This window comes from Mus pahari, chromosome 8 (genome assembly GCF_900095145.1).
Source record: "Mus pahari chromosome 8, PAHARI_EIJ_v1.1, whole genome shotgun sequence".
In the NCBI taxonomy this organism is placed as follows: domain Eukaryota; kingdom Metazoa; phylum Chordata; class Mammalia; order Rodentia; family Muridae; genus Mus; species Mus pahari.
The window spans coordinates 105,764,519-105,787,100 of record NC_034597.1 but is presented as its reverse complement, the minus strand read 5'-3'; the positions used below and the strand labels follow the sequence as shown (position 1 = coordinate 105,787,100).

At 48.3% G+C, this 22,582-nt stretch overlaps 1 protein-coding gene across 4 annotated transcripts in view; it reads left to right on the top strand.

Moving 5' to 3' along the window:
* The window catches only part of Abcc4 (ATP binding cassette subfamily C member 4), a 219,068-nt gene that overhangs the window by 34,591 nt on the left and 161,895 nt on the right, over positions 1-22,582 (top strand). For all 4 annotated transcript variants that reach the window (XM_029541572.1, XM_021203338.2, XM_029541573.1 and 1 more), the window contains exons 2-4: positions 345-455; positions 1,006-1,126; positions 12,514-12,738. In XM_029541572.1, the coding sequence (XP_029397432.1) occupies positions 345-455; positions 1,006-1,126; positions 12,514-12,738 (457 nt within the window). The remainder of the gene's footprint in view (positions 1-344; positions 456-1,005; positions 1,127-12,513; positions 12,739-22,582) is intronic.

Genomic DNA, 22,582 nt, shown 5'->3' with positions numbered 1-22,582 from the left:
CACACACACACACACACACACGTACACGTGTGCCTCTATACTAGGGGTAGATAGGTGACACCTAGAGATACGTAGTGATGGGTCACAGAGGTACTGAGCTGGTAGAAGTGGGGAGGGGATGACAGAGGCTGGTATTAAGAAATCAAGATATGGTGTCCTTATGTCAGAGTGCTCTCAATGACTGCCTCCCAGTGTGTAGAGCGGGAATGCGGAAGGGAGGCGCCAGTTGTGTAAATGAGTGCAGACCATTTAAAATAGGGAGGGTGACAAAACGCACCAGGTGAGAGTCTACTTAGACACAAACGTGCGTGTCTGAGTGTGTCATCCCTTTAACTCTTTAACAGGTGGCTCAACCCGCTGTTTAAAACTGGCCATAAGCGGAGACTGGAAGAAGATGACATGTTCTCAGTGCTTCCAGAAGATCGCTCAAAGCACCTCGGAGAGGAGCTACAAGGGTAAGCCGGGAACAGCGGGAGGAGGTGCATGCTGAGCGTGCATGCGCAGGATGGCTTGGAGGTCCGGACCCTTGCTCGCAGGGCGGCCGGGAATAGATCTGACCTCTTCCTGAGTCCCTTGCTCTGTCTGAAGCTTTATTCTCCCCACATTGCATGCCTCCCGTCAGGTTGTCCTGTCTTGGTTTGACTTAGTGACCTGGGGAAAGAAAAACCTGGGTTGGGGCTCCATAGGTCTTGATGGCTGAGATCTGTCCCTGGGGGTGCTTCCACCCGAGTAGTAACCTGCCTTCTCTGGCTGCCAGGGCTGTCGTAATCCAGCAGAGCTCGGCAGTGACCTGTCCCCCGAGATGTCGCCCCTTGAGGTCTCTTTTTCTGGTGCAACAGAGTCTGCCTCACACATCTTTCTGGGTCCCCCGGGACAATGAGCCAGTGTTTATGCAGCATCTGCAGAGTAGCCCCGTCATAAACACTTACCTGTCCTTCTGTCCTTCCTTTTTTTCTCAGCGGCAGTAGTCATACTGTTCCTGACTCTTCTTTTGTCTTACTGTAGGTACTGGGATAAAGAAGTTCTGAGAGCCAAGAAGGATGCGCGGAAGCCCTCCTTAACAAAGGCAATCATAAAGTGTTACTGGAAGTCCTACCTGATTTTGGGAATTTTTACGTTAATTGAGGTAAATGTTAGTCATATCCTGGCTGCTGTCTCTGAGTGGGTTTACCAGGAGGAGGTGTGGCGTGCTGACTGTCAATCGTTGGTGGAGTGAGTGGGAACCACAGGCAGAAGTGGCAGAATGAGCTTTGAAAGTGTCTTGAGCTCAGGGAGGAACTGTGGTGACGCTCGTTATCACTCGTTATCACGTCTTTGGAATGGGTGATGCTTTGGTGCCTGAAGCCGAAGCCGTTGCTGTTTCCTCTAACTGATTAAAGCGCAGTGCTAGAGCTCAGCCATTAAGATCGCTTACTGCTTTTGCAGACATCTGGAGTTCAGTCCCCAGCACCAACATGGTGGCTCACAACCCTTCCTGAGGTCCAGTTCAAGGGGAGTCTCTGCCATCCTCTGACTCCCATGGGCTCCAGCATATACACAATGCACACAGATTGCACTCGGGTACACACACACACACACACACACACACACACACACACATGCACACACACACACACATGCATGCACGCGTGCACACACTCACACATGCACGCACACAAACGCGCACACACGCACACACACATGCACACGCACACACATGCGCACGCACGCGCACACACACATACGCACACACTACATATATCGTAATAAATGTTTGAAGTCCAGTGACACAGGAAGCCGACAGCACCTGTGAGTGCTGGTGTTTGGTGTGTAAATGCACCTTGTCCTCTTTGATGCTCTTGAGGAGAGGCTTAGAGGAAATACATTTGGATCAGAGCCCAGAATAACCAGTGCCCAACAAGTAATTGTTAACTGCACCATGCCAGATCTGATTAATGCCTTCCTGGGAGGGTATTGTCAACTTTCCCTTCCCAGGTAAACAAGACGTGGTGCCATGTGCCCGGGCTCGCCGTGGGGCCCTGGAGTCTCTCACCCTCCTGCTGACCGATCATTGGTTGGGCACTGAGAGCTGAACCCACTCTGGTCATGGACCAGCTTCAACTCTCATGACCTCCTGTACCATTCATCCTGGCCTCTCGTTCTTGTTGTGGAGTAGATTGCTAGTCTGACAGTGAGTTCTGGTAGTGTGGACTTAGAAGAGAGAGCTACGGCGCTCATTCCCTGATAAACCAAAAGTGGAAAGCTATGAGCCCTTGCAGGGTCACCCGTTAGTCAGATAGTCGGCTGCCTAGTGGGCAATGCCTCTGCTAGTCTTTTTGTTTTTTGCTTTACTTGTGTTGAGCATCACGGGGATGGCTTTTTTTTTTTTTTTTTAACACGGCTGCGGAAAGTCTTAAGTTTAAAATTAATAGCAAAGCGAGCTGCTGTCTCTGTAGCCGCATGTGCCGAGTTTCCTGGCCAAATACTGCACGACCACAGCTAGTGGAATTCCTCTAGGAAGCTTCGGAGTCTCAATATGTGCTTGGGGGCACAAAGCAGACATCTGCTAAGCGCCACAGGAACCGGGGGCCTCAGGGTGACTTCATGAAGGTGTGCCATTTCTTGGAGCATCTAGCTGCCCTCCCCACCCACACTTTAGGTGGATCCTGAGTTCCAGATGTTTACCCAGCTGACATTTCACAGCGAGTGTGGGTCCCCCTTAGTAGGTCAGGTACAGAGGTTCAGGCGGCGGCAGCTGGGCAAGAGAGGACAGCTCTGCTGAAGCGACGTCAGTTTTGTCCGGTAGCGATCACTGTTGGAGCTGCGAAGGGTAGGAAGGCAGGAAGTCCTGAGACAGCACAGTCCGTGGAACCCTGGCTTCTCCTTTAGGAAGCTGCTTATTGGAAAATCGTGGCAGAAGAGTAGAGAAGGGGGTTCCTGGGGAACCCGGAGGTTCTCCCCAGGATTAGCGGCGGCGGCAGTGACAGTAATATTACTTATCAGCCTGACCGGCAGTGTTCATACCCTGAAACTGTAGTATCTTTGGTGTTACTAGCAATAGTAATCAATACTCCTACCGTGTTGGCTAGTCTTTTGTTAACTTGGCACAGGGCGCCTCGTCTGAAAGGAGGGACCCTCAGTTGGGAATTCCTCCATAAGTTCTGCCCACAAGGCATTTTCTTAGTGATCAATGTGGGAGGGCCCAGGGCCTTGTGGAGGCTCCCATCCCTGGGCCGGTAGTCCTGAGTTCTGTAAGAACGCAGGTGGAGGATGCCAGGAGAGCAAGCCAGCGAGGAGCACCCCTCCATGGTCTCTGCAGCAGCTCCTGCTTCTAGGTCCCTGCCCTGTGGGAGTTCCTGTCCTGACTTCCTTCAGTGCTGGAGTAAGGATATGGAAGTGTGAGCAGCATAAACTCCTCCCCGAGTTGCTTGTGTGTGTGTGTGTGTGTGTGTGTGTGTGTGTGTGTGTGCGTGTGTGTGTGTTTTCCCACAGCAATGGTCACCCTGACTGGGACAAGCACCAATCAGCAGCGGCAATGGAGTGCTTCCCAGTCGTGGTCGTGGCAGCGAAGGCAGTATGACTGGGACCCATGTTCAGTGCGGTGTAGGTCGTTTAGTAGTAACAGAAAGCTCGGAACCACGTGTGTCCTTTTTACGAGATGCTGCTTTTTATCCCTTTTAGGAATTTGGTGAGGTAGGAGGCATATTATCAGTCAGTCCCCGGCCACGGGCTTGTCAGTTTCTCATGCTCAGGGCCACCCCAGAAATAAATGACAGAGCTGACTTTCTGTTTCAGGCCCTCTGAGATGAGCCCAGGCCTTCTAGACTGGGGCTGGTCTAAGCTCATAAACTTTGCCCTTAGCATCCCAAGTGGCTGCCGTTTGACCTCAGCCCAGGGATAATGGTGCAGAGATGGCCTCAGGGCAGTGGTGGCACTTGAGTTTTTCAGTTAGGATGCGGTCCAGGTTACAGTGTCTCCTGGGGTCACAAAGTCATATGCGGTACAGGAAAGTGGCTGTGACTGGTGAATCAGTGTGTCAGTGCAATGGTGTGTCCAGCTGGACGCCCATCACCAGCTGTGGTTGTCTCACACACCTGTTCAGCATCCCCTGTTACTGCACTCAGCGACTGGAGTGTGATCTGGGATGGCAATGCGATTAGGAGACCCTGCTGCCCCAGGCAGAGGCTGACAGCTCTGTTTTTTAATGAGCCCAGGGTCACAGAGTATGCACCACTTGCTGGGACTCAGATCAGCATGTCCTTTGCTCTGGCATCTGACCTGCCTTCCTGCTGGGTCAGGCCAGGCACTAGGGATTAGGGGGCAGGTATGGTAGTGCAGTGTGGGGGTGGAAGAGGTCAGGCTTTCCCTGTCAGGCCTCCTCCCTTGCCCTGTCTTTAGATCAGGTCTTTGTTGGTTTATGATCTAATGCTGGACATAGATGCTTTGTACCCTTGATGGACACAGTGACCATTGCTGGAGGTCACAGTGACACTGGGTCTCTACCACGACAACTCGCAGACCCTCTAACAGCTAAGAGTCATTTGTGTTCGGATAGGAAAACCTTCTTTTCTTCCTACCCCCTGCCAGCAAAAGGAAGCGTGCGTTCCAATACAAATACTTTCATTTTCACGGACTGCTTGGCCTATTGACGCTGCTGATTTGGAGAAGTCAGAAATAATTTTATATGGGACAGCTAGTAGGGATCCAGTTACGTTTCAAAATCCACGCCCCGTTGGATGGGTGGGTGTGGTGGCAAATGCCTGTAACTCAATTAGCTGGGAGGTTGAGCAAGAGGAAGAGGGAGTTCAAGGGCAGCCTGGGCAACTGAGCCAGTCTCTGATCGGCAAGATACCACCTTCGGATGATGTTTAAGGTTTTACACGTGTTATACCTGCATCTTTATGCGTGGCTATGATCCCACTCCTGACAAAAGCAACCGAAGGTGGAAGTGCTTTACTCCAGCTTGTACCACCGCTCACAGTCTGAGGGAACACAGCTCATCACCGTGGGTGAGCGTGTTGGCTAGAACAGGAGACAGTTGGTCCTATCTCGTCATAGTCAGAAAGCAGAGCGAAGAACCCAGCTCTCTGCTCACTTTGTCTTCCCACCTCAGTTGACCAAGTCTAGAAATCCCTCACAGGCTTGCCAAGAAGTTTGTCTCCTGGGTTGTCAGTCACTACCAACCGTCACAGGTTTCACGAGCCACACGGGATGAGCGTTAGATTAACAGCTGATTTTTACAAGGTGATTTCTCATTTAGTGATCTCGGCTCCGTGTTGTTGGTTGGACTTTTGGGTTTTAGAGAGTGGAAGGATGAACTGAGCGTGGCATCTTGTCTCTTTGGTGCCTCGAGAGCACAGGGAGCACAGCTGTGTGAGCCATCCACGCCAGCAGGATCTTCCCTTGGTGCTAACGGAGCTCTGCCAGAGAAGAGGTGGTGTGGGACCAGTGCAGAAGCCCTGCGTGGGGTAGTGCTCCACATTGTTCTGTGAGGCTGGGGATTTGTTGAGAAACCAGTATGATAGCGACTTTGGAACACACTCGTGCAGACCAGACAAAGCCAGCTCGGAGCAGTGAGTTCCCAGAACGCCTGTCCCTTGTGTGCAACTCCCAGGAAGTGCCATGGGGACAGAGATGACTCTCCATCTGGAGCCTTACTGTAAAGGGAGCACTCCGGGGAGAGTCTGCACAGCCTGCCTCCTTGAGTTATGAGGTGTCTTGCCTGTGGGAGAATGAAGCTGGGGGCATCAAAGGAGCCTCAGGGGACTCTCCTATGTGTGGAGCCTGTCATAGGCAAGACATGGCATGGTTGTTTAAGTTCTTATAGTCTATAGTCTGCTAGCCTCATCTGTGAAGTTGGCCTTTGGCCAAGACTGTTTGTTTGTTTGTTTGTTTTTGTTTGTTTGTCTTAAGACAAGGTGTCTCAATGCAACTCTGGCTGTCCTGGAACTCACTCTGGAGAACATGCTGTCCTTGAACTCAGAGATCTGCCTGCCTCTGCCTCCTGAGTGTTCGGCTCACTGCCTGAGGACTTTTCTCTTTTTAAGGTTTACTTTTATTATATTTGTATGAGTGTTTTGTCTGTCTGTCTGTCTGTGTACCACATGCATGTAGTACCCATGGAAGCCAGAGAGAGCACTGACTCTTCTGGAAATGGCGTTGGAGACTGTTGCTAGCATGGTTAAGGCTTTTCCCCTGGTTGTCGCTCATCTGAGTGGATACTGGAGTATAGGGGACACTGGAGGCTGCCATCTTAATTAACCCTGCCATTATCCAAGGTCAGAGGTCAGCCGTCAGCTCTGTCTGTGTCTTTGCTTGAAGTCAATTCCTGAGATGTGTCCAGGAATGCATTTCCTGGCCCTTTCTTTCCAAGTGCCTCTAGCTTTCAGCTCAACCTAGGAGGCCAGTGATAGAGACCAAGAGGGAGATGACCCAGGCAGGGAGAGGTAGACCACGCCTTGTGAAGCAGGTGTGGTCAGTTGTGTGTGCCCTGTGAGTTGCTGGACACTCTGACACTGGTTTATTAACGTTGACAGTGATGACTCTGAGTGAGAACCAAGAGAAGATGCTTTTGAACATCTTCTTTAAAAAGTCAGGGGATCCATTGCTTCACTAGAGAAAGATTGTATTCATAATGGTAGGAGATCGAGACCAGCCATTAAGACAACAGGGTTCTCCATGCAATGCCCAGGAAACTCTGCTTTCATAAATAAACATCTCTCGTCAAGACTTGTGTTCTGCTAAGACTGCCTGCAAGCAGTGGGATTTGAAAGCCATTTGTGAAAGCTGATGTCTTAGCCACTAATTACAGTGTTTCCTCAGGCCTTTGACTTCAGCTTAATTTTTGAACATTTTGTGCAGAGGATTGAACCCATGGCTTTGAGTGTGCCAGGGTCTCCCTCTGGCACGGAGGCAGCCTCCCCATAATCTAATGAACGCAGTCACAGCTCACATCTCCAGGGGAGGCAGATGACCTTGGCTGCAGGTGGCTCAGAAGGGGTTTTAACTTTCCTGTGCACACTCCTCAGAGGGGCAGCGAGAGGAGGGGAACTTGTTTGTCTTCATTCTGTTTGATTTCTTGCTCAGCTGCTTGCTGTCAGGGCCAAGGGTCATGGGACATTTTCTTTTTTAGGCTTTTAAGAACATTCCAAAACCACACCAGTAGACCAGAATCAGAAGCCCCTATTTGTCTCTAAGCCACGCATCTGTAACTTACCAGCTCACGTTGAGACTTGAGTCACCCAGGGTCCTGCTCGCTCTGTTTTGAAGCCGTTCCCACATATCACGCCCGTTATCTAAGAACAGTTCAATTTGTACCTTTAACAGCCGAGCTTTCCCTGTAGAGTGACAGCACAGTTGTTCTGGAGACCCATTAACCCAAGCGTCTGTGCCGTCATCATGTCTAGCCACAGCTCATTTCCCTCTCTTAGGGTTTGACCTACGTTTTATTGATTCTTTTGAATACCACTCTGTTGCCAACTAGGGCTTTGGGGCTCAAGTGTTCTTTCTACCTCAGCATCTTAGGTAGTTGGGAGTACAGGGCAGGCACCAGTGTACCTGACATTCATTCATTCATTCATTCATTCATTCATTCATTCATTCATTCATTCATTCATTCATTCATTCGATGTATCTTGTGACTATGTATATAGATATACACGTGAGTGTGGGTGTGTGTCCATTGTGTACAATGTCAACAGATGTCAGAAGAGGGCGTAGTGAGGTACAGATGGTTGTGGACCTCCCGACCTGGGTACTGGAACTTGAGCTCAGACCCTCGGGCACGAACGAGCCTCATGCGTGTGCTCTTAGCTGCCAGCCCAATTTCCAAACACTGTTTTTCCTAAACTATGGACTGGTCCAGTGGGGTGCATCTTATGGACAAAGATGGCTTTGGATTCTTTCTGTTTCCCTGTCTGCCCCTCACTCTGCAATTACTTTTACTGTCTTACAGTTTTTGAAATTGAGAACACTGAGTTGCTTGTTTAGCGGAGGTTCCCATGTTGTCCCTGGGTTGGTCCAGTGGCATTGCCCTCCTGAGTCACCGAACTTGTTCCCTGCACCAGGAGTTGTAGATAAGAAGTGAAGTGACCCCTCCAGATCGTGCAGCATGACTTAATCTGCAATGCTGTGTATCATCACTGCAAGGGACTTACTGTGTGCTACTGTCACTGCAAGGGACCTACTGTGTGCTACCATCACTGCAAGGGACCTACTGTGTGCTACCATCACTGCAAGGGACCTAGTACATGCTTGCCGTTTTCCTGTATGTGATGCTAGGAGATGGTCATGATGAGGGGAGGCTGGCTGCATCAGGGTGATGTGGCAGTTGTTTTCCCATCTGGCTTATTAGCTCAGATCTTCTCATAGTTAGCACGTCTGCCCTGGATAGCCTTTAGGTTACCCGGGGGTACAGGATGTATAGAAAAAGCAAGGGAATTTCTTACTTCTTTTCTCCTAAAACGAGTTTTCATACTGCAAGTGGTTCTTTAACATTCTCCACTGAGGCTGAAGAGCTTTTGGTTGGCCCAGATAAGAGATCATCTTTAAAGGAGGCTGCTGTTCTTGTCTTCTGGGCTGTACCCCTGCTCCCCTTTAAGAGGTGATTGTGTTGTAGTTAAAGCCTTTTAAAGAGTGTGTGCATGTGTGAGTACGTGTGTGAGTGTGAGTGTGAGTGTATGTATGTGTGAGTGTGTGAGTATATGTGTGTGTGTGTGCAAGTGTGTGTGTGTGTGCATGCACGTGCGCAGGTCAGAGAAAGTTTTTGCGAGTCAGTCAGTGTGCTCCTCCCTCCGTGGGTTCCAGGGATCAAACTCAGGTCACCATGCTTGCAAGGCAAGCCTTTTTTTTTTTTTAACCCAGTGAGCCATCTCAGTGGCTAGAGGTCACTTGAACAGCTACTTGTGAATCATCTTTTCCTTTAATGAGCACAGTGCTTTCCTGAACGCTGACTTTCCCCTGCTGTGCTGAGCTGGAGCGCTTTGCTTTGTGGTTTTGGAACCCCTGGGTTCCTGTGTGCTCTTGTGTGATGCACGCCATCTGGAAGCGTTCCTCATTGAAACCAACCACGGTCTCGAAATTTCCACACAGCATCTCCAGCATCTTCCGTCTCATCCAGAGACAGGGCGGGGCACATGGTAGTGATGCTTGTCTGTGGCTGATCTCTGCCTTCAGGAGCCTCCTATGCTAGGGACGCTCAGGCCCCACTCACCCTGTCACTGGAATCTGTGATTGGCGGCTTATGCGCGTCCACCTGCTTTGTGGTCTCACGGCGAATCAACCATGCACCTCCAAGATCTTGGTCTGACACGGTCCCCAGACCTGCTGCACCCCTCATTGTCTCTGATCTTTCTTCACTTAACCTTTGTTTCCTGTTACCTCCTTTCTAAAGTCTGCCACCCACTCCCTTCTCCCACGGGCTCATTGTTTTCTGTGTTTGGGTTTCACCACAGCATGATTTTCTCTGACAGCTTCTTTGTTTTCCTTTTTATGACAAAGATCAGGGACTGTGAAATTGGACAGGAAGACTCTCAGGTCCCAAGGGAACATGAAAGAGGCCCCAGGCCCCATGGAGACAATGTCTCGTCAAGCCCTGTGTAGTAAGTTACTCTGCCAAGCAGAGCGGTGTGCCCAAGTGCCAAGTGATGCATGCAGGGTGATGACCAAACTGCTGCCTTCACAGACTCAGAGGCCCACACAGCGGCGTCCCAACCTTGTACCCCTTGTGGCTCTGAATAGCTGTGCCTGAGCCCCAACACAAAATTGTAAACGTAGTTAAAGCATTCGTGTTTATTTTTATTTTTATTTTTTTTGGGGGGGGTTAATTTATTTTCTGTGTATGTAATTGTTTTTTCTTTATAAATGGGGTGGGAGGACTGGGAGACAGGATTGTGTGGTTCTAACCAAATTTTGTAGATGACAGTGTGGACCAGAGGAGCCAAAAGCCTGGGTGGGGTCTTGAGGGGCCATCTTGGACTCCTAACACTTCCATGAGATTTCAGTTGAGAGTTTTGGTGGTGACAAAGGGCAGGGTGCTACTTTTGGTAGGGCACAGAATGGAATCTAAGATGAAGGTAGGACTTTCTTTGAGACAGCCTTTTCTGTGTCGTTCCGGCTAGCTCCAAACTCTTATCTTCCTGCCTCCGTCTCCAAGTTCTGGGGTTTTAGGCTTGTATCAGTACGTGGAGAAAGATCAGTACATTTTCACTGTCCCCTCCCCAGGTCCCAGAGGGCTTAATTCTATTCAGTTAGAAGTTTGACAAGCAGTTTGTAGTTGCTTCATTGTTTCTTCCTAGGTGAGGGTTGGGATTAGAGAGGGCAGGGTCATTGGAGGAGGGTAAGCATTGACTAACACCCACCCATCAAGAGCCCAGAGACTTAAGGACAGTGTTAGAAGGCATGACCCAGCTGGGACACACAGACAGTTCTGCAATGGAGACCTGCCTCTCAGTGGCTACCTCTTTTCCTGTATTTACCAAGCCTTCTGTTGTTTTCTCTGACACGCTCACCGTCCATGAGTCACACCCAGTCAGGAGAATTGTGCAGCAGACAACAACTCCATGCCTGCATGAGGAATCTCAGGCAAATGTGGAAGGAGTTCCTGGTGACGGGTCCGGGCTAACATGCTCTTGGCCCAAGCTGTCCGGGCCTAGGTTCCTGTGTGACTCTCAGGGTTCTGTCTTAGTGAGCACTACTTGGCCATTGTGATCATGGTGTCAGGCACCCTTGTGTTTATTTCTCTGTACTTTCTGATTTGGTGACAGGTGTGAAAAGGAGCCTGAGTCCCTGGGGTCTGATGACCTTGTGACCTTCACTGTAACTCTTCCATGGAGTAGAATGTCTTTCTGTATAATTCATAGAACTTCTATGACTTCTTTGGAAGGCTGTGTGTGTGTGTGTGTGTGTGTGTGTGTGTGTGTGTGTGTGTGTGCGCGCGCGCGCGCGCGCGCTCACACGTGCACCTGCACATGTAATTGTATATACAGATTGTGATATTTGGTATGATATTTGGGACTGAGGCATCTCCTGTAAATGTCCTGCTGGGACCAGTTGGTTGGGATGACCTGGGACCAGTTGGTTGGGACCACCTGGTAACTTTCCGTTTCTGTTCTTATTCTTCTCTTTCCGTGCTGGGTATGGGTTAGGCTCCTCACTTCGTAAGGATAGAACATGGCCATCGAAAGCAAACTTGTCAGCAGTTTGTGTGTCTTTGTGGCTGGAAAGGAAAAGGTGGTCAAAGTGAAGTGTTTGAAAGGTTTCCAAGCCTGGCTTCTTGTCCCTGAGGAGGAGGAAATGGTGTGGGCCTCCGTGTTTACTTTTGGTGGCTTGGGTTTGCAGTGAGTGTTTAGTTTTTTCCCCTGGGGAAGGGTCTGTAAAGATTTTCAGGGAGGAGTTGAGTTAAGGAGGGTGAGTGGCCTATGAGTCAGGAAACTCAACAGGTTGGCTGCTGATTTCAGATTCTTCCGTGCTGGCCAGAAAATGGCTTTCCCTTAGCTTCAGTAGCTAAACCCCAGAGCCTCCCACCTTACTGGCGTAGGGTTTTAATTTTCGTTTTAGAGGATAGATGGTGATTAGTATTGATTTATAATCATCGCATTATATGTCTAGTGATGTCTGGTAGAGAACCACCTGAGCTGATGTCTTTTAGCCAGCCATTTATGAGATGTTTAAGCTTTGACTCCAGGCTGCCCGTGTGAAGGTGATACAGGAGGCCCGCCTCAGTGTGTAGGGGATGGAGACCGGCCATGCTGCCTCCCTGGGGATCTTGCAAGTCTTGCACCTTTTAACACACTCAGTAAGAAGTCTGCTGTGTGCTGTCATGCAGAGCCTGGGCTGAGAAAGGTTGCAAGGGTCTCTGTTTTGACCTGGATTGTGTTGATACTTTAGCTGATAGTGGCAGGAGGAGGAGGAGGAGGAGGAGGAGGAGGAGGAGGCGGCGGCCTGAGTGTGCCCCTTGTGAATGAGCCATCCTTTCACTTCCTGGTAGGCTGGGTGGAACATTGAGAGGTCTTAGGAAACAGGGACTGGGGAAGGGAGGCCAAGAGCTGGCATGTCTGTATTTAAGCAGATGACCAGCCCTTTTCCTTTTTTTGGCTCCTTCCCCACCTCTCTCCCACTCTCCCCCACTCCTTATCCATTTTCTGACAGGAGTTTTTTTTGGGGGGGAGGGCAGTCTGCCAGTTGTGTTTTAAAGCTGATTCTAACTTGTGTTGAGCCTGCACCTGGACCAATCACAGTGCGTGGATGTCTTTGAGCCTGTGTTGAGCATCCAGACGGACCAATCACAGTGCGTGGATGTCTTTGAGCCTGTGTTGAGCATCCCCACGGACCAATCACAGTGCGCGGATGTCTTTGAGCCTGTGATTTTGAGTTCAGGTAGGCTAGAATGCTCACTTGCTGTGGTCATGATGATCACAGTTTCGTTCCCCTTGGGAAAAGGGCAAGTGTCATACAGATGTGAAGCTCGTACTGAGATATGTTGGTGTGGTTTTATAGTTCTAATGGATGCTATTTGTTTTTTTTTTTTTGTTCTAGGAGAGCACCCGAGTAGTTCAGCCCATATTTTTAGGGAAAATTATTGAATATTTTGAGAAGTATGACCCCGACAACTCGGTGGCTTTGCACACAGCTTACGGCTACGCGGCGGTGCTGTCCATGTGCACGCTCATTCTGGCTATACTACATCATCTGTACTTCTACCACGTGCAGTGCGCCGGGATGAGGCTGCGGGTCGCCATGTGCCACATGATTTACCGGAAGGTAAGCGACCTGGCTTGTCGGACATGTCCTTCATCTGAGGTTTCCTATAAGTTAGAGTCATGTAATGAACTGGGTGTTATGGCCCATGCCGCACTCGCAGTGCCAAGGAACCGGAAGAGGGAAGATCACAAGTTCAAGGCCCTCTCTGACCACCTGACAAAACTTGGCCATAAAAACAAACTATTCAAACCCCACTCGAGACGCCTGCTGTCTGGCTTGGGCTTTAGAATATATTGCTGATGTTATAATGATTTATTCTGCAAACTTCCCGCTGTAACGTGGAAGTCTCTTCTCGCTGTCAGACTGTGGTTGCTTACAGTGCTGCGCAGGCAGTCTGTTGGATTTATGGTGAAATCTAGGTTAAAGAATAAATAAATGCAGAATTGATTTTTTTCACAGCTAAATCTTTTAGCTTTTTTTTTTTTTTTTTTGAAAAGTCTTGTGCTGTTCACTAAAGTCTTCACAGCATCAATGTTGTACCGAACCAGAGGTCCTAGGTTCAATTCCCAGCACCCACATGGCAGCTCACAACTGCCTGTAACTTCTGTTCCAGGGGGACTCAACCTCACACAGACATGCATGCAGGCAAAACACCAATGTACATTAAAAATTTTTTTTTTTAAGATTTATTTATTATTATATGTAAGTACACTGTAGCTGTCTTCAGATGCACCAGAAGAGGGTGTCAGATCTCATTACGGATGGTTGTGAGCCACCATGTGGTTGCTGGGATTTGAACTCAGGGTCTTCAGAAGAGCAGTCGGTGCTCTTAACCACTGAGCCATCTCTCCAGCCCATTTTTTTTTTTTAAAAAGTAGTTTTAGAGAAAACTTTAGTTCCCAGGTACTTTGTTCTGATTCTTAAAGTGTGGGTGAAGTCATAACGATATGGCCTGGTGTGACACGCCTTTGTGCTAGAGCTGCCACATTATTCCTGGTTCATGCTGATTGGAACAGTTACAAAGGATGTCAGTAGGAAGCCTCTGCCATCAGATGGATGAATGTTTGTCATTGGAAGCGTCAGGGTCTGAGGACTCTGTCAAGGCTGTCATATGGCAACTCTACCTGTGTTTTACTTCTCTCTCTCTCTCTCTCTCTCTCTCTCTCTCTCTCTCTCTCTCTCTCACACACACATACACACACACACACACACACACCCACACACACACACAGGCTCTCGAGGGCACAAACACACATGCTACTTGTTGCCTGAAGACCCATATCCTCTGCAAGAGCATGAAGTGTTCGAAAAGGCTGAGCCGCTTTGCTGATTTTATTTACTTGAGGTGGCATTCGGATACCATCCGGTGATTGACGTCACTCATTGTTTACCTGTCTCCAGTGTATCTAGAATGCCCATGGATTTTCTCAGCAAATGCGAAGTATCCCTGGCACCTCTTCTTTTGAGCAGTCTTATTAATCTTGGCATTGTGTAGCTCATGGAGGCCCAGCACCTAAGGATCTATTTTATGCTCTGGCAAAGACAGTGTTCTCTTGATCTGTGACGTGGATCTGGTAATGGTGTCTTAGGCCTTCACCGCCACTACCATCCTGTCTGAGGCTTACTCTTGTACCATGCAGGAGAATATCGAAGTTTCTCCATAAATTGTCAAGGTTTTAATCTTCCTAGATGCTGGTTAGTCCCCCTTGTACTTAGGAATTTTCATTCCCACAGCGCTGGACACCATAATTACACCGTCAGGTGTGAGTTGTCCGTTCAGGCAATCAGGGCTCCTGTGCAGGTGAACTCACTTGTTATTCTTCTTAGTTTCTCTGTCAACGCTTTGGAACTGGCCTTGGGGAAATCTGATCTAGCTTGGCAGATTTGTTCACCTGACTGTAAGTAAACGTCTCTCAAAGGTATTCATTTGTCAGTATGGCTATCCCAGGAAAATCTCGTTATGAAGTCCAGAGTTGCTGTGGTCAGAGATTTAGCCTGAAACCCTAGAAACGTGGGAAAGGTGAATTTCCTCTTGCCAGCCTTGTGCAAGAAGTACGCCGAGGTGAAGTATGCCTTCATCTCATGAGGACTGCTTCTGTGGGGCTGAGGCGAGTCTGGGTGTGTATCTGCAAGGCCCTTCTGTACATGCTCAGAGCTCATTCGAGGCTTCAGTGCCCAATCCATGATCCGAGGAGAAATCGGTTTAGGTGGTATGCATGGAGTGACAGTTAATATCACGGTAGTACGTGTTGCTGGATGGCCTCGTGGGGTGGATCTTATATAAAAGTGGCTTGTTGATCTGGAGAGATGGTTTGGTGGATAATGATAACATGCCTCACATCCAAGTATAAGGACCAGATCATTCCCCAGGCCCTATACAAAAGCCAGGTGCATGGCAGCTTGGCTTGTCTGTAATCTTACCACCTAAGAGGTGAACACAGGGCAAATTACCTAGTTACACTCGTTGAATTGGCAACCTTTAGGTTTACTGAGTGTCTTAGTTAGGGTTTTACTGCTGTGAACAGACACCATGACCAAGGCAACTCTTACAGGGACAACATTTAACTGGGGCTGGCTTACAGGTTCAGAGGTTTTAGTCCATTATCATCAAGGCGGGAACTTGGCAGCATCCAGGCAGGCATGGTGCAGGAGGAGCTGAGAGTTCTATATCTTCATCTAAAGGCTTCTAGCAGAATACTGACTGCCAGGCAGCTAGGGTGAGGGTCTTAAAGCCCACATGCACAGTGACATACCTACTCCAACAGGGCCACACCTTTTAATAGTGCCACTCCCTGGGCTGAGACTATAGAAACCATTACACTGAGATATAGTGCCGTAGTATATAAGTAAAGAAGAATTCATAAAGAACTTGGTGTCTCTGATCTCTATGTGCTTGCACATGTGTATTGCAATATGAGATTAGTCGTCCATCCTCACTAAGTCAATTAAGCAAACAAATAATGATGAAAAGCAACATGCTTATATTGGGAAGAGGGATAGAGAAATCCATTCACACACACACACACACACACACAGAGAGAGAGAGAGAGACAGAGACAGAGACAGAGACAGAGACAGAGAGACAGAGACAGACATGACTGGTCATGTATTTATTTACTTTTACAGCTTTAATAAAGTTATGGTAGTACTGGAGTATCATATTCATTCATTTTGGAAAGTTACCATGAGTTGCCAGCCCCATTCCTGGGAGAATTGCTGTTACCTCTATGGGGAGACCGGTGTCCTTTCTTTACTAGTTGACAGAGACGTAGAAGGAAGGGACATTTCAGCTTCAGGTCACATAGAGTTTGTATTTTGGCTTCAGTGTGAGAGAAGAACAGACTAGATGGAGATAGCAGATCTAGTCAAGGTGAGAATGAGCTGAAGGCGCTGCTGACACACTCCATCCCCAGGGCCTCGTGGGCCTTGGTCTCTCCTTTTCTCAGACCTTGGCTCAGACCTTCACAGAAGTTAACTTCGCAAAGGGCTTAAGCCTACACTGCGTACACACAGGATGATGGTCTCGACACCAAAGAGAGTCTCACTGTTATGCTTTTCATTATAGAATATGCAAGGCACAGAGCGGTTTCTCCCCTCAGATCAACTGTCTTAGTCAGCCAGGGGCCTCCTGACTTTGTGTCCCTGAAGACCCACAGCAGTTCCCTGTTGGGCCTGATTTCTGAGGAATGGATTTTGAGGGTGGCTCTCTTGCTCTGAATGCTAAGCCCAGTTATGAGGTCAGTTGTTGAGCGTGTCTGTGTTAGTCTCTTCTGCTTGCTCCGCAGAGCAGACTACCTGATAGAATTCATTCTGGATAGAATTGCTAGTCTTCATTAACTTTAGAGTTTCATGAGTGGAAAGCTGGTGGGAGGAAATGTGTTCTCCATTCTAGCTTCTGAGGTGAGATGGCTCTGTGCACACTTCAGCTTCTCATTGTAGTTATACCTCTGCCTTCCCGGGGTATCTCACTATGCTTGTGCTCAGTTGATTGACAACTTAAGTCCTGGGCTGCCCCAGGGGATTAGGGAAAGGCAATTGGTGGAAAGTTTGGCAGTCTATGACATCAGATCTATGATTCTCAGATCAAAGGTGATTTTGTTTTTATTTTAAACTAGTTTTAGTTCAGTGTGGACTATATTGCCTTATATTTAGACGGGACAATATGGAATGCCCAATCTTCAAATACTTTGCCCTTCCCAAAGTGAGGAGCGTCAGGTGGCTTGCTCTGATATTAAAGCTGTGTAGGGAGGACCGTGAGGGTGTTGTCAAAGTGAAACCATGTGGTGTTTATAGTACGTGATAACTTTGGCAGGGCTTTCTGTCCTCGTGTTATTATCTTAACATTTGACAGTTAGAATGAACTAGCAGTGCTTTGTACACTGTCGTCATAGTTTAACATTTTTCTTCTAAATCTTTTATTTTTTTTAATTCTAGTATGAGCTTGAATCTGGCCTGAGTGTTTTGTGGAACATTAATCCTATCACTCTTCTAAGAGAATACTAAGAGGACTGTTTTTAACTCCTGTGGTTAGAAACACAAACCAGCAAGATGAGGGAGTCATTTTCTTGAAGGGATGTTACTGCTGCTGCATCTGTGATTGACACACAGGGCAGCTGCCTCCTGCCAGCTGGCAACTCGGTGGCCAGTGTGAGGCCTGAGAGAGAACACTGTGTGTAGATCAGTGGTTCCTAACTTGTGCTATTTTATTGGATTCACGTGGGGAATCCTGATGCTGGCCTCTCCCTGTAGATATTTTGGGGTGAAGTTTTAAAGTCTCCTAGATAATCCTAGTAAGCCTCACACGCACATTCATCTTAACTTTCAGTATGTGGTGGTCGCCTGTGGTGTACAGGTTCAGCCTCCTCAGTAGTGAGTGACAGGGCTGGATTTGCCGGATTGCAGGCACATAACTCAGTCATACAGTTCTGTCAGCCTGGAGGGAGAGTCCTAGACGGACTGGTTCTCCTGTGGAGGAGTGCCTAGGAGTTGAGTCAAGTTGTCCAGGTCCTGATAGGAGGCACTGTGGCATGTCAGGTAAGTGTACATTGTAAACCTGGGATGCCAAGAGTTATTAGACCTGAATTCCAGTCTCATTTTCCCTCTTTTTCAAACTGTAAAAGTTTTAGATAGGGAACTATGTTAATTTCTCATAGCCTCGGCTTCCCAATCTTTGAAATGGCATGAAATAGACTTGCTTGTCTTAGGACAAAATAGCACTTGGTGCAGAATAACCTTATCATTGCCGGACTCTGTGTGGGGTTCTTAAAGCACATCTGAGGATTTCTTTGGAGATCTGGTATGTGAAGCCCGGTTGTTCCCTTTTTAGTTCTTTTCCTCGTGATCACGCGTCTGTCTGTAGGGGGCAGTTAGCATGGAGTCTGATATGCAGCGAGTGTTGCCACATCCCTGTTACCGTTGTTATTGGCACTCAGTCCTGGGAGGTTTGAAGACACATAACTGGGTAGACATTGGCAAAGGTGCAAAGCGGCATGCAAGCGGGTAGACTTAGGGCTTATGGAATGGTCCTGACGGTTTGATGGGAATGGTGGCCAGAATCCGGGTAGGACATGTTTTGAACACTGTTGTGATAGAAGGATGTAGGGGGAGGTGCTGATAGGGCTGCTTCCCTGATTGGTTCTTGATTTTTGTTAATAAAGATGACAGGAGCCAATTGCTGGGCTAAAGGTATAGGAGGGACTTCTGGGTCCCAAGAGGAAAAGGGAGACACAGGGAGAGAGAAGGGGCTTTTCCACCAGACTTTGGAAAGAGAAGCACAGAATAATCATGTAAGATCTCGGGGAACCAAGGAGATCGGCAGAGGCTGGCTCATACGGGCTAGCTGATAAATTTAGGGCAGGAGTTTCTGTGCTCAGCAATTGTGTTTGCTGGCAAGTTTTAAAGGAATAAAACTGTCTGAGTGTTTTTCATCCTTGTAGCCGAGGTGGGTAGAGAGAGGGAGAAGCCAGGTCGGTGATGGCAGCTTGGCGAAGCTAAGCTGGGAGGAACCGAAGGGAACTAGGAGGAGCCAGAGGTTGGACCGCAGCTCCAGGGTCGCAGCACCCGGGAAAGGAGGTAGCATGTCTTTTTAAAAATACACGCAACAAGCTGGGTGTGGTGGCACACGCCTTTAATCCCAGCACTTGGGAGGCAGAGGCAGGTGGATTTCTGAGTTCGAGGCCAGCCTGGTCTACAAAGTGAGTTCCAGGACAGCCAGGACTACACAGAGAAACCCTGTCTCGAAAAACCAAAAAATAAAAAATAAAAAAATAAAAATACACGCAACAGAAGGATGGAGAAGAAATTTAAGGACAGTATCACATTAGATTCTGTTGATGGAAGACCCTGATCATAAGGCTAAGGCAGAGATTGGTGGTGTGGAGAGTGGTGGGATGGGTAGGGGTGGGGTAGGTAAGGTATGGAGCAGAGGGTGTGCATTTAGTTGACAGATGGCAGCCATTGACTTTTTGAGAAAGGAACTGAATGATCAGAATACAGATTCATCCATATCTTAGTTAGGGTTTTACTGCTGTGAGCAGACACTATGACCAAGGCAAGTCTTATAAAAAAACAACATTTACTTGGGGCTGTCTTACAGGTTCAGAGGTTCAATCCATTATCATCAAGATGGGAACATGGCAGTATTCAGGCAGGCATGGCACAGGCAGAGCTGAGAGTTCTGTCTTCATCCAAAGGCGGCTAGTGGAAGACTGACTTCCAGGCAACAAGGGTGAGGATCTTAAGCCCACACCCACAGTGACACACCTACTCCAGCCAGGTCACACCTATTCGAACAAGGCCATACCTCCAAATGGTGCCACTCCCTGGCCCAAGAATATATAAACCATCACAATCCACTGGTAGCTTTCTGTTGGTAGCCTGATGGTGTGAGGGAGTCTAGGATAATGATCTTGGGAGTGAACAGAATTCATATAGGAGTTGTATTGGAGTCTTTTACAAGCCTTTGACCTCTCCTTCTCTCTGTAGAATGCTTTTGGGGTTTTTATTTTCAAATAGTCATGTACAGTGATTGATTGTTGTTGATTTATTTTGTGAGAAAAGCTCTCGCTTTGTAGCCTGTGTTAGCCCCCAACCCAAGCTGAACCTTCTCATCTTAGACTGCCAAGTGCTAGTTAAGTTTGCAGGCATGAGACAACAGTCCAGGTTGGTGGATGTTTTCCTCATTGTAGGATTCTCTCATATGCTGCTTGAACTCTAGCATGCTTCCAGGCTTTGGCTACTAGAAGTCAAAGTCCTGTCAATGGTCTTATGAGTCTGTTAATACAGTCCCATTAATGGTCTTATGAGACTGTTAGTTGACATCATTTCATTTAGAATAACACTTCAGCGTTGGATTGAAGGGTCCTGTCCTGAGCATGCCTCCATTTAGAAGAAATTGCCGAGTGATTTTGAGGTATCTCTTTTATAGAATCTCAAGGGTTGGTTTTTATTTCTTGGCGACTGATGGTGTGGCTTCTGGTGTCAACTGTGCCCAGTCATGTCGAGCGTCTCTGTAGTCTGTGTTCCTAGCTGTGCCAGCTGAGGTTTTAGCAAATCTTTCTCTGGCTGGTTTTCTTTCAGACTGGTCATGATCCTGCTTATGGTTTGGACACTCTGGTACCCTTGGATCTTTCATTTACTACTTACAGAAATCAAAATAGTTGCCTAGTGGTTCTTGTTTTGTTTTGTATTTTCAAGACAGGGTTTCTCTGTGTAGCCCTGGCTGTCCTGGAACTCACTCTGTAGACCACGCTGGCCTTGAACTCAGAAATCTGCCTGCCTCTGCCTCCCAAGGGCTGGGATTTAAGGTGTGCATCACCGCTGCCTGTCAGTTCTTTGTTTTGATCTAGGTTCTTGAAATTAACTTCTACTTAGAAGAAAGGGGTTCTCGTGTTTGTCACCCCTTCCTTCTGAAGAGCACTGGGGCTTTGTACTGATGGGACCCCGACCTTCCTGCCTGAGCACTTCGACTTCAGTAGGCACTGTTTTGCACTTCAGTGAGGCAGAGCTTTGGAAATCCCATGCTGACCCTTCTCCAGCTGTAGCTGGATAGGACTCCGCTCTCCAGCCCTGTGTGTCTGAGGCTCCCGGGAGGCCTGGCCTTAGTTTTTCTGGGACGAGGTTAGTCTGTGTTCAGGGAGAGTTCTTTTGTGTCAGCTCTATCTGCGAGAGGTTTGCTGTTGCTGTGATGAATACCTGTCAGGAACAGATTCAAGTGGGGGGGGGGCTGAGTTGGCTTATGAGTTTGGTCACAGTCATCTGTCTCTGTGATTCCCCAACTGCCGTGAACGTCACAGTGATGGAGTTGTGTGGTAGACCAGAGCTGAGCACTGAATGACAGATAGGAAGCAGACAGGGGAGAGAGTCCGGAGACAAGAGGCCTCCCCTGCATTACCTCTCCCAGTGATCTTGTTCCTTGAGTAGACCACAGCTACAGCTTGCAGAACATCAGAAGTGTGCCACTTTGTGAAGACCAAGGGCTCAACCTGTGACCCTCTAAGGCACATCATTAATGTTCTTTGCTGAGGCGGTGCTGCCCTGTGCATTGTGGGATGCCGAACACCAGGGTCCTTTATCTCAGAGCCCTGCACGCTGGCTGCTTTCTGTTATCTGCAAACACTGGCCTCATAACTGCCCTGCTCTGTTGCTGTTTATGGTGGAGCAGGAGGAGTGGGGCAGTGTGGTGTGGGTTTGCTAGCCCAGTTGTTTATAAACTGCAGAGCTGGAAGCTCTGTGTGTGCAGTGCAGGGTGTGGTGGCAGGACCTGTTGGGCATAGTCCTTACCTTCCCGTGGGGCAGACGGAGTAACCACATGTGTCAGAAGAGGGTCCGTAGATTTTGTCTTGAGTCACACTGCTGTTGTCCTGGAAGGTGACAGGCACAGTTGAGGGTCTTGTGGGGACAGATATGGCCTCCTTGGAAGGGACACTATAGCTTCAACTCTGCCGTTTCTATTTTTATTTTGCCTGTGTTCATGCTGAAGTCACAGCGAATGATGTTCTGACAGTAAAATCGCTTCACTGACTGAAATGAATTTCCATCCTGTTCCAGCTTTTAAGGCATCTTTCTGGGTTTAACGTTTGTAGCGGATGGCTATCTCCTTTCCGGGTTTTTCAAAGGTAGCTGGCTTGTTTTCAGAATGTTCAAAGCACAAAACAAAGTCTTGATCCTATACACGAAGCATGAAACAGATCTTTTCAAACAGCCCGCCAGGATAAGCCGCACTCACCTTATTCTGTAGCCACCGCTGCCATTGTCCCTAGAATCCCTTTTGTCTTGCAAACCCAAATCTCTGTAAGCATTAGATACCGACTCCCACTCTCCCTTGCATCCTGGTCCCTAGCAACCGCCATCCTGATTTCTAGCTCGGTGAGCTGGACCAGTCTCCAAGCACCTGAATTAACGGACTCCTGGAGCGGTTGGCCTTTTACAGCTGGTTTATATATATAACTTTGAGTAATGAAGATGGTCATGACTCTCCAGGACCAGTTCCCGTTGAAAAGTGTCAGTGCAGCCAGACCAGCGGTCGTGATGACGTGTCTGCTGCTCCTTAGAGAAAAAGGAAAGGGTTTCAGAGATTCTTCCCTGTCTGCTCCGAGCTCTGAGAAAGTGCCATCTTACCTGTTTTTATGTCCTCATCTCTTCTCCTGCACCCCCCAGGGACTCATTAGTAGCAGACAGTTATTTTCTCTGTCCCCATCTCCAGGAGGTTACAGATGTTGGTCTGCATCTGCTTGATAAACTCATCTTTGAACCTGAAGAAGTGGGGAGATGTAGGGTTTGGAAGAAGTAACTTGAAAATGACTGTGATCCCTGTAGACGGCCACCTGTGCTGTGTTTCCTGTAGAGGGCCACCTGTGCTGTGTTTCCTGTAGAGGGCCACCTGTGCTGTGTTCCCTGTAGAGGG